This window comes from Leucoraja erinacea, chromosome 13, assembly GCF_028641065.1.
Source record: "Leucoraja erinacea ecotype New England chromosome 13, Leri_hhj_1, whole genome shotgun sequence".
NCBI classification, from domain to species: domain Eukaryota; kingdom Metazoa; phylum Chordata; class Chondrichthyes; order Rajiformes; family Rajidae; genus Leucoraja; species Leucoraja erinaceus.
The window spans coordinates 28,346,923-28,359,628 of NC_073389.1; the positions used below are offsets into that span (position 1 = coordinate 28,346,923).

The window sequence follows — 12,706 nt, forward strand, 5'->3', positions numbered from 1 at the left end:
TGGGAGGAAACCCACATGCTTGCAGGGAGAATGTGCAAATTCAACAGACAGTGCCCGAGGAATTATTTATAATATATAAATAAAAGGATATATATATATATATATCACACATATATCACACAATAAATAAACAGATAAAATGCAATAGGCTATTATTTTTGGAGGACCACGAAACCAAGAAGCAAGAGTTACTTCAGGGAGTTACTCCAGCTCCAGGGAGTGATTCTGCGTTCGTTTTCAGCGGTCGTTGTGAGGCGGCGACTGGACAGCAATGGCGGCCAGTTCTCCCACAATGCAATGGGAGGGAGAAAGTGGCCGACGCCGATCAGTTGCCGTGGCAGTGTGCATGTGCAGGGCTGCACATGTGCACAACCATGGCCGATGATGTGCTGGCCGTGGTTGTGCGCATGTGGAGGGGGAGGATGTGCAGGTTGCGGTAGTGCGCAAGTGTAAGGCAGCCGGCCGTGCCGGCGGATGAGGAGCGAGCGGAGAGCGGAGACCCGGATACGGATGGCGGGCGGAGACAGAGAGTGACAGACAGAGACAAAGAGATCGAGAAGGCGGCCCGCTCAGAATTAAACGATAGGTGTCCGGGGTGCTTGCCAAGCCGGGCAAAATGGCGCGGCTTTTAGGTTGCCCGGCGAGACTGTAGGTCGCCATTGGCACCCGGGCAACTGTTAATTTCGAGCCCTGCTTATGGTATGGGATGCTACTGTTTGGCTTATCAAGTCTATGCTGGCTCTCACAGTTTTCCCAAGAATCTTGTTCCCCTTCCTTTCTCTGCAACCTTTTCTCTCCAACATGGATATCAACTATTCTGCCACTCAGGAGCCAACTGCTGACCAGGAGAAAACCGACGCAGTTAGAGAGAGAACATGCAAACTCTGCGCAGGAGCACCCAAAGTCAAACTTGAACCCTAATGTCGATTAATTAAACTCTAAAATAGGCGGCACGGTGGTAGAGTTTCCGCCTTACAGCACCAGAGACCCGGATTTGATTCTGACTGGGACTGCGTGGGTTTTATCCGGGTGTTCTGGTTTCCTCCCACGTTCCTAAAACGTGCAGATTTGTAGGTTAATTGGTTTCTGTAAAAATTGTCCTAGTATGTAGGATAGAACTGGTGTACAGGTGATTGCTGGTTATATGATTCATAAACATATTCACATAATTCTTAATTAACATTACTTCCTTCTGAAAATTCTGTAAACTTGAAAGACTCAAGAACCAGCCAGTTAATTTCTCTCAAATATTTTAAGCTTTTGTTATAAGCACTCACTTATCAAATTACAGCCAACTGGATAAGAATTTCTACTTTAATCCCAAACTTGCTTCCATCCCAGATGACCTACCAAAGTTCTTCAATATAAACATGAAAATTGGGAAAGTTGATCGATATAAAATTAGCATTCTGCTTGTCAAAATCATACTTCACTAATTAAATCCCTCTATACACTGCACTTCCAGCTGCCAATCTAAAAGCCTCTTAAACGCCACAATCCTATCTGCCTCCACCACCACCCCAGCAATGCTATACATGATATGGACAGGAAGGATTTAGCAGGCCATAGGCAAAATGCAGTCAAAGGTCCAGTTGAAGTCCATTTAGACTTCTTCTACAGCCCTGACTTCAGTAACCTTCTTGGTACTTCAAAAAACTCAATCAAATTAGTGAGGCACAAACTCTCAAACACAAAACTATGCCGACAAGCGTATTGTAAGCTGACATGAGACTTCAATGAGCCAAAAGCAGGAGAGGAAGGTTCTGGTGACAAATAGAGATAGATAGATAGATAGATAGATAGATAGATAGATAGATAGATATAATTTATTGCCACACAACCAGGGTCAGTGGAAATTTGGGTTGTCAGCAGCAGTACAATAATAAAGAACACACAACCACAATAAAACTGTAACACAAACATCACCACAGCATTCATCACTGTGGTGGAAGGCACAAAATTTGGCCAGTCCTCCTCCATTTCCCCCCTGTGGACAGGACCAGAGTCCAAAGTCAGTCCAGGATCGGCTCTTCCTCACCGGAGACCGCGGCTTTAAGATGGTGTAGGCCGATCGGTCGAGATTTAAATTCTCCGCCGCAGCCAGAAGCACTGCAGACCCGGGCCGATGGTCGAAGCTCCCCTCCAGGGGTGATGGTAAGTCCATGCCGGACCCGCGGTAGAGGTTGGCCGCGGGCCGGCAGTGATGGCTTCTACTTCCCCCAGGTCCCCCACGAGGGATCCCGGGCTGTAGACGCCGCACCAGCTGGAGCTCTGCAGACCGCGACTTCAGGCTGCGGCTTCAGGCTGCCGACTGCCCCGGGCCAGCGAAACGAAGCGCTCCCCTCCAGCGAGGGCTCACCCACTCAACGCCGAAAGTCCACGCTGCGCCTGCCGCTGAAGCCCCTGGCGTGACTCCGGGAAAGGCCGCGCCGATCCTTGATGTTAGGCCACGGGGGAGGCGTGAATAGCTGGAAAAACTCGCCTCTCCGTGGAGGAGGCGGCCAAAGCGGTTTCCCCCTTACCCCCCCGCACAAAGAAACACAAAATACATACTTTAAAACATACTAAAAAATAAAAAAAGGTTGAAAAAACTGACGCGCTGCTGACATGGCTGCTGCCAGAGCAGCGCCCCCTAGTCTCTGTTGTTTCCGGCAAACAAATAACAAGATAGTCTGGACAAAAATTGGCAAAGCAGTTAGTGAAGCAGAAAAGGTTTCATGGGATCAAGTAATGTAAATTGTGAGAAGTCTCAAACACAAATACAGACTTACCAACTTTACTTGAATTGGGAAATAATGTACTGTCATTCATATTGAGGACAAGAGTCAATTCCTCCATCTTGTATGATATGTTGCTTCTTGAGAAATTCATGCTGAGAGAATGGCCATTCCCAAAGCTGACTACCAGTAGTGGTGCAGTCATGTTATTACAATTACTTTGAGGGCTTTCTTGTGCATCTTGTGGTAGGGAGAACAAAGCTGCAGCCTGAACAGAAAGAGAAAAAAAAGCTTAACATTTTCTCAAAAGGTTAAAATAACTCAGCAATAACTTTGCTTAAATGTTGATTTAATCCACTGGACCAAATTTGTTTGTGCATGTATGTTTATTATTGCACATTTACTTTTATAAATTCAATCTTGCGTTGGCACATTTCACCAACATTTCTTTGCTGCAGTAAACATTAATGAACTGTTTTCTACTTCTAACATATTTCATTTTTAACTATGAATATGGATATCATTCTTCAATTGATTAATATAATACAACTGTTCATATCACAGCTGGACTACAATGCAAATATGTTTCAATGCACAGCTAATGCTCAGATATCCAATTTTCATTTAGCTACAGCTAACACATCTTGGCAGATCAGGATGCAACTAATTCATTGCATCGCCAGATATATATCCAGATAATCCAGCATCCTTGGGACTTCGGTGGCACTGGACTAGCAGATTTGCTAGACTATTGAATGGTACTCATATTAACAACCTAAAACATTTTTATTTCCCTTTCTAAGAAAAATTAACTGTCCAACCAGGTAAGTTTAAAAGGGAGTGTGAAATACACAAGGATTTCGAATCCAGCTTGTTACAAATCTGCCACTGCTCCTGAATTACAATTCTGCCCACACATCCAACCGGCAGAGCAAACCCAAAACTCCTGACTAGCCCCGCACTCAGCTGGAAATACAGACCCCTGGCTCACATTTTGAACTAACAAGTGGGTCATATGCCAGTTTATCAAGCTATCCAAACAATCAGATGCTGGATTATTTTCCAGGTGAAACAGAGGCTCACGTGCACCTCCTTTAACTTCATCTATGCATTTGGTGCTCCCTATGTGGCCTCCTTTACATTGGTGAGACCAAGCATCGACTTGGCAACTGTTTTGCTGAACACTTGTGTTAGGTCTATTAATACCTGCTGGATCTCTTGATTGCTTACCATTTTAACACCAATTCCAATACTGACTTTTCTCTCCTGGGCCTTCCCCATTGCAGCGCGAGGCCATACACAAACTGGAGGAACAGCACCTCATATTCTGCTTGGGTAGTTTACAGCCTAGTGGTGTGGACATTGAATTCTCCAATTTTAGATAACTAACCTACGTATTTTTCCGTCCCCCCCCCCCCCCCCCCCTCTCTTCCCTGTGCCTCATCTGGATGTGCATCCATTTCTCCCCCACCCCCCTTCACTTTTATTCCTTGCGCTGCCGTCAGTTTGTGAATCTTTTATCCTTATCCTTGTCTTTTCATCTCTCGCCTTTGTCCAACCATCTGCCAATCAAAAATCGCCCTCATTTGGATCCACCTATCACTTGCTAGATTTTGTCCCGCTACCACTATAATCATCTGAAGCAGTGTCCTGGCGCGAAATGTCACCTATCCGTGTTCTCCAGAGATGCTGCTTGAGATGCTGAGTTACTCCAGCATTGGATCTTTTTTTATAAATCAGCATCGACAGTTCCTTTTGTTTATTTTACTAGTGCAATATTAGATACAGAAACAAAAACAAAATGTACTCCATCTAAACCACCTCTACAAATACCAATGGCTCAATCCCTCCTATTCTTATCCTCATTGACTCATTGCTCTCGTGCACAGGCAATCTGTTCTCTTTTCTCTTCCACAGTGTGCATTTTCCAGTTCAGTTCCGCAATCATAGAACTGCAAAATGTTTGAAACATGGGCTTCTTTTCCCACAATCAAAAAATCAAAACTAGACTCATAAAACATTTGTTCTTGCACAAGGGTTTGACAAAAGTTTTCTCCTCCTTTCCATCGGCAAGTCTAAGCGTACATCAGCGAGACCATCTTGCCACTTGCCCTCAGTTTGACAAGGCCTGCTAACCATTTTAACTTCGCTTCCCATACAAATCGTTCTGAACTAGGCCTCCTCCATTGCCAGAGTGGGGCCACACGCAAACTGGAAGAACAGCATCCCATATTCCATTATGATAGCTTGCAGCACAATGGTATGAACATTGAATTAATCAACTTAAGGTAACACGCCACTCCTTTGTACCCCCTTCAACCCTCTTACTGTGCTCCCTCCACTCCGGTGCGCATCTATTTCTCCCACTACTCCATTCCCCATACCATCCACACATCCCTACCTCTCGCTACATTTGACTCCTCGTTATTCTTTTTCCGACAGCCTTTTGAACTTTTCATCACTTGCCACCCATTTGTCCACCCATCTGGCAATCAAATCCCCCTTCACCTGTATCCACCTATCACTTGGACAATCTGCCTCCAATGTCCTGACATTTAGACAATAGACAATAGGTGCAGGAGTAGACCATTCAGCCCTTCGAGCCAATGTGATCATGGCTGATCATCCCCAATCAGTACCCCATTCCTGCCTTTTCCCCATATCCCCTGACTCGCTATCTTTAAGAGCCCTATCTAGCTCTCTCTTGAAAGTATCCAGAGAACTGGCCTCCACCGCTCTCTGAGGCAGCAAATTCCACAGACTCACAAATCTGTGTGAAAATATTTCCTCAACTCTCTTCAAAATGGCTAACCGCTTATTCTTAAACTGTGCCCCTGGTTCTGGACCCTAACCCTAACCCCAACATCGGGAACACGTTTCCTGCCTCTAGCGTGTCCTAACCCTTAATAATCACATATGTTTCAATAAGATCCTCTCTCATCCTTCTAAACTCCAGAGTATCCAAGCCCAGCCGCTCCATTCTCTCAGCATATGACAGTCCCGCCATCCCAGGAATTAACCTTGTAAACCTACGCTTCACTCACTCAATAGCAAGAATGTCCTTCCTCAAATTAGGGGACCAAAACTGCACACAATACTCCAGGTATGGTCTCACTAGGGCCCTGTACAACTGCAGAAGGACCTATTTGCTCCTATACTAAACTCCTCTTGTTATGAAGGCCAACATGCACTTTCTTCACTGCCTGCTGTACCTGCATGCTTACTTTCATTGACCGATGAACAAGGATCCCCAGGTCCCATTGAACTTCCCCTTTTCCCAACTTGACACCATTTAGATAATAATCTGCCTTATTGTTTTTGCTACCAAAGTGGAAAAACTCACATTTATCCTCATTAAACTGCATCTGCCCACTCACCCAACCTGTCCAAGTCACCTTGCATTCTCATAGCATCCTCCTCACAGTTCACACTGCCACCTAGCTTTGTGTCATCTGCAAATTTGCTAATGTTACTTTGAATCCCTTCATCTAAATCATTGATGCACATTGTAAATAGCTGCGGTCCCAGCACCGAGCCTTGCAGTACCCCACTTGTCATGGCCTGCCATTCTGAAAGGGACCCGTTAATCCCTACTTTTTTTCCTGTCTGCCAACCAGTTTTCTATCCATGTCAGCACACTACCCCCAACACCATGTGCCCTAATTTTGCCCACTAATCTCCTATGTGGGACCTTATCAAATGCTTTCTGAAAGTCCAGACACACTACATCCACAGGCTCCCCCATGTCCATTTTCCTAGTTACATCCTCAAAAAATTCCAGAAGATTAGTCAAGCATGATTTCCCCTTCGTAAATCCATGCTGACTTGGACCGAAGCTGTTACTGCTATCCAAATGTGCCGCTATTTCATCTTTTATGATTGACTCCAGCATCTGCCCCACCACCGATGTCAGGCTAACTGGTCTATAATTCCTTGTTTTCTCTCTCATAGAAACATAGACATAGAAATTAGGTGCAGGAGTAGGCCATTCGGCCCTTCGAGCCTGCACTGCCATTCAATATGATCATGGCTGATCATCCAACTCAGTATCCCGTATCTGCCTTCTCTCCATACCCCCTGATCCCCTTAGGGACAAGGGCCACATCTAACTCCCTCTTAAATATAGCTCTCTCCTACCTTTCTTAAAAAGTGGGATAAAATTAGCTACCCTCCAATCCACCGGAACTGATCCTGAATCAATAGAACATTGAAAAATGATCACCAATGCATCCACGATTTCTTGAGCCACTTCCTTAAGTACCCTGGGATACAGCCTTCAGTCGACTGATCAGCCTTCAGTCGAGCCAACACCATTTCCTGAAGTCTGAAGAAGGGTTTCGTCCCGAAACATTGCCTATTTCCTTCGCTCCTTAGATGCTGCTGCACCCGCTGAGTTTCTCCAGCACCATTGTCTACCTTCAATTTTCCAGCATCTGCAGTTCCTTCTTAAACAGTACATCAGGAAGATTGTTTGTGTCTTCCTTAGTGAAGACGGATCCAAAGTACCTGTTCAACTCATCTGCCATTTCCTTGTTCCCCATTATAAATTAATTTTTTCAGTCTTCAAGGGTACAACCTTGGTCTCAACCAATATTTTCCTCTTATCATACGTAAAGAAGCTTTTACTATCCTCCTTAATATTCTTGGCTGGCTTACCTTCGTACCTCATCTTTTCTCTCCCTATTGCTTTTTTAGTTATCTTCTGTTGCTCTTTAAACATTACCCAATCCTCTTGCTTCCCGCTCATCTTTGCTACGTTATACTTCTCTTTTATTTTTATACTGTCCCTGACTTCCCTTCTCAGCCACGGTCGCCCCTTACTCCCCTTGGAATCTTTCTTCCTCTTTGGAATGAACTGATCCTGTACCTTCTGTATTATTCCCAGAAACAACTGCTTTTGTTGTTCCACTGTCATCCCTGCTAGGGCATACCTCCAGTCAACTTTGGCCAGCTCCTTCCTCATGGCACCATAGTCCTCTGTTCAACCGTAACACTGACACCTCCGATTTACCCTTCCCCCTCTCAAATTGTAGATTAAAACTTACCCTATTATGGTCACTACCTCCTAATGGCTCCTAACCTCGTTCCCTTATCACTTGCCAGGCTTTCTAGTGCCCCCCACCACTTTTCAGGCTTTCTCCCTCCTAATATTTTCTACTGAAGTGCTAAATAGCTATTGAACTGAGCTAACATGTTCTAAAGATAAACGAGTCAAAGGGTATTTCAGTTCTGCATGCTAAGCACTTGATTCAATGTTAAATATTAACCAGTAAAGGTCAATTCAGTTACTTTTGAAATATTAACAAAGTAGCTATCTGCTTGATCTCTTAACTAAATGAGTAATTTATACTATTCCCCAAGTAATATTTTGCTATATTTTTGTGTAAGCTATGTGTGGTAGGGGCAAACCTTAATTGTGTGTCTATTTTTCTTTGTCATCCCAATTCCTCAAGAAAGAAAAAAAGGACAATTAAAGTTTGCCCCTTGGGGCAAAACTGATTTTCTAAAACAGGAAAAATGGACATAACTTACCTTCGTTCTCGCAGTGGTTTCATAGCTGAGAGAAAAGTCAGCTGAGAATTCAGCTAGCAAACAGATTTTTGCTGCATCTTTGACCTCAAATCTCTTTGTTAATATAACCTGTATAAAACCTGCATAAAGAAGATTAGTTAATTTCTTAGTTAAATTTATGTTTGAAATCAATGGAAAGTAAACATTGTAAGTTATATCGACCGTGTACTCTTGGTTTAAGAGCAGTGGAATTTTAAAAGAAAACTGGTCCTGTAATATTCCTTTGCAAAATATGCAGATATTTAATGCAGAGTTTAATTCATGTGAAATAGTTAATATTTTAACAAGGATTAATAAGAAATAGTGCATTTCTTTATTTCGCATTAATGTTTTGTCTTGAATGATTTAAATATCTCTTACTTTAAAATATGGATAATCAGGCAAAAAACTACCCTTTGCCACAATCTGTGAACTAATTTAGGCATTCCAGTCTGAAGAAGGGTCACCTGTCCATTCCCTTCCCAGATGCTGCCCGAGTTCCTCCAGCATTTTGTTTTGCTCAAGATTCCTGCATCTGCAGTTTCTTGTGTCTCCATTCCCAGCAATCTACTATTATCAAACTAGGGAACCAAATAAACAGCATGCAATAAGCAGCACCCTACATCTTCTAGAAATGAATATGATCAATATTTTTTATAGCTGCAAAATGTTCTCAATAATATCCCAGACAATCCATTTGATTACCATGCCATAAAATATAAAGGTTCCTTCCCACTCCAAGACAACATTTTGGATGATTTATAAAATGTATTGCAAATAAGTCATGCACTATTCTGAAATAAAAAATATTGTCATTGGTATTCCCAATGCTGTTGGGAGTGCCTTCAACAAATGGAATGCAAAGTTTCAAGAAAGCAGCTTGTTCACCACAATGCTCTTGACAATAATTATTGACGGGAATAAATACCACTTTGTCCATAACACCCACATTTTATGAATGAATTCAGAGAAAAAAATAAAAATAATTTAAAACCTCCTAAAAAAAATCTGATGTGCTTCAAGTCCATCCACATTCAGAACACTTGTTAGTGCCTGTGAATTATCTTTAGAAAACAGCAATTTAAAAACTTTGCTGATTATCGGCTTTTATTTCAAATGCTTTGGAATGGTAAACAACGTTGATCAGACCCTGCATTACATCTAAAATAACAGGAGTCATATAACATTATCCATCTTGATGTTTCCATGTCAGAGAAACAAGAGTTAATGTTCCAAGTTGAAGTTCTGGTGAAAGATCATGACCTGAATGTTTCTCTCCCAACAGATGCTTACTGACCTGAGTATTTCCAGCAAACTCCATCTTTATTTCAATGCAACAATATTAGTTATCAGAAGATAATACTTCCAAGTACTGCACTACAGAAGCTAATGAGATACTCAAAAGAAAATACTTTGAAGTATGTATATGAAAGAACTGCAGAAACTGGAATACTGGAAGCATAATGTGAAACAAAGCATTCAAATCCACCGGGTGGCACCAGCAATGGCTGCCTCACCAACAGTCCGTCTGTCCCTTCCTTCTTTGTGTTTTAATAGTATGTGTAAAATGTATGTTTTTAGTGTTCTTTACCTTGTTTTATGTGGGGGGTGGGGGAGGGTTTAGGGGAAACTTTTTCTAATCTCTTACCTCGATGGAGATGCAATTTTTTTCCGTATCGTATCTCCGTACACACTGCGGCCTAACATCCAGGAGTTGGCGGCCTTTGCTGGAGACCGACTTTCGAGAGCTCTACCGCGGGGAGCCTACGGGACTTTAACATCACAGAGACCGCAATCCCTTTGCCAGGGATCAACCTCGGAGCTCCAACCGTGGGTACATCAAGGAGCTTGCGGTCTCTGCTCAGAGACCAACTTCAGGAACTCCAAGCCACAGGAGCTTCAACCACCCCGAGGTGGGAGCTTCGATCACCCCGATATGGGGGCTTCGACTGCCGGCTGCGGGATCATCATCTTCAACTGACAGCTACAGGAGAATAAAGAGGAAGAAGATTGGACTTTTTTGCCTTCCGTCAGGAACGCATGTGGGGAATCCGCTGTGGTGGATGTTTATGTTAACTTTTATGGGGTTTTTCCCTTTTTCATATGGCTGTATGGTAATTTGCATATCACTGTACCTTAATTGGTACAGGTGACAATAAAAGACATTTGAAACCTTTGAAATAATGAACAGGATCAAACGGGTTAAGATGCGCCGCAATCACAGTAAATTTCGTCACTGTTTTAAAGAAACCATTATTCCAAGAACGTAAATGATTTGAACATATAGTACCTGTACAGATATCCAAAGGTATTTTGCAAGAATGAAGCATTTAAGAGTCTGTCAGGTTTGAAGATTTAAAAGTACAGGGAAAAACATGTGCACAAAAGTTATTGTAAGATGGGAGAATGTGTAGTAGGTTGAGGATTTTGTATAAGCAAAACAAGTTAACAGAGGGAGTAATGGTCAGAAGGGATTTTGCAATGTCTGTGCGGCTGACGTTTTTGTGTACTCCAGTTTGTCTGTTAGAGTTCAGGAAGCAAGGGTTGTGGTGGATAGTACATTGTTTTCTCAAGAGCATAAAAGCTTTGTACTGATTACAAATTCAGCCAATAGCTGTGGTCTTATCCATGACTTTTCTGAAAACTAATAATAATAAACTGAAAACTAGCTTGAAGTACTTTTAGTAGCCAGGTTTGGCTGCAAAACATTTGTATTTGTCACAATAAGCAACAACTGACTATTCTATGAGGCTACAATGACTATAATTCCTTATGCGCTATGGAGGAAAACTGCAGGGATCAGTTCAGTTAACTTCTATTGAAAGGGAAATAGCTCCATTAGACCAATTCATTTTTGATTTGCTAGATTATTTAATTATTAATACTTTTGAGCATTTAAAGAATTAAGCCAGAAATTATTATTTAATTATTGGTTTTCTAAATATTTTTTGAATGGCAGAACATTCTTAGCTTCTGCCAAATGGCTAAACTGCAAGTTATTTTTTTTTGTAGCCTGGCTTTTTTCAGGGCCACTACCTCACCCATACCAATTCTTACACATATCAGCTGATTTTGTCATGGGCGATTCTAGTGAGTGCAAAGTCTCACTAACTGAATTATGCCAGCACTGACGTGCGAGTTCCTGTTAGAAAATCCACACTAGACAAGTTTGAATTTGGCTAAAGGTCAGCAAATAGCAGGGACACTGATTAGATTAGATTCGTTTATTGTCATTCAGACCTTTTGGTCTGAACGAAATTTGAACGAAAACTGGTGATTGCATAGTCTGCATATGCATTGCAAATGCATGACAATATTAGAATAAATGCAATTCCAAAAACATTATGGAAATCTGAAATGCAAAACACAGAAAAATTGGAAATATTTTAACATGTCAGGCAATATCTGTGGAAAGATATTTTTTTTATTACCTTCTGTTGCTCTTTAAAAGTTTCCCAATACTCTGGTTTCCCTCTCATCTTTGCTATGTTATACTTTTTCTCTTTTATTTTTATACTGTTCCTGACTTCCCTTCTCAGCCACAGTCGCCCCTACTCCCCTTGGAATCTTTCTTTGGAATGAACTGATCCTGCACTTTCTGAATTATTCCCAGAAATACCTGCCATTGTTGTTCCACTGTCATTCCTGCTTAGGTCTCTTTCCAGTCAACTTTGGCCAGCTCCTCCCTCACAGCTCCATAGTTCAATTGTAATACTGACACTTTGGATTCCCTCTCCCCCTCTCAAATCTATACATAACTAAAACTCTGATCTTGTGTTCATCCGTTTTGCGCGTTTTTTCTATTTGCGCAAAAAACAGTACATGATAGTGCTACGACTTTTCGTCAGCTTGCTCACCATTCTCCTGTGCTGCAAGTGCACCAAGTTTCATTCCGATCGGTCGTATATTGTAAAAGTTAGTGAGGTTTACAAATCGTTATAAAAACACATGTACGCAGATCGATCTACTCTCCTGCCGGGACGGTCCGCCCCTTCCTGCGCCATCGCGAGGGAGGGATGGGGAGGGGAAAGGAGAGTGAAGAGGAGGGGGAGAAAGTGCTAGGGATAAGGGGAAATGAGCTGCGCTTGTGCAGTTGGGGGCTATGGGTAAGTGGTGGAATATTGCGTTGCGGGACCAAGCCTCCTGTGTAACAGGGACCTAAGAGTCCCATTTAGTCTAGTTGTAGATTAAAACTTATCATACTATCATACCTTAATGGCTCCTTTACCTTCCCCCAAACAAATCCGGTTCATTACACAACACTAAATCCAGAATTGCCTTCTCCCTGGTAGGCTCCAGCACAAGCTCTAAGAATACATCTCGGAGGTAATCCACAAACTCCCTTTCTTGGGGTCCAGTACCAACCTGATTTTCCCATTCTACCTGCGTGTTGAAATCTCCCATAAACACCGTAGCATTACCATTGCTACATGCCAATT

General features: G+C 42.5%; 1 protein-coding gene across 1 annotated transcript in view; it reads right to left on the bottom strand.

Moving 5' to 3' along the window:
* Positions 1-12,706, bottom strand: part of lamp1a (lysosomal associated membrane protein 1a) — a 54,240-nt gene that overhangs the window by 38,953 nt on the left and 2,581 nt on the right. The window contains exons 2-3 of the mRNA XM_055644702.1: positions 8,250-8,368; positions 2,772-2,985 (exon numbers count right to left, since the gene is read on the bottom strand). Of these exons, the coding sequence (XP_055500677.1) occupies positions 2,772-2,985; positions 8,250-8,368 (333 nt within the window). The remainder of the gene's footprint in view (positions 1-2,771; positions 2,986-8,249; positions 8,369-12,706) is intronic.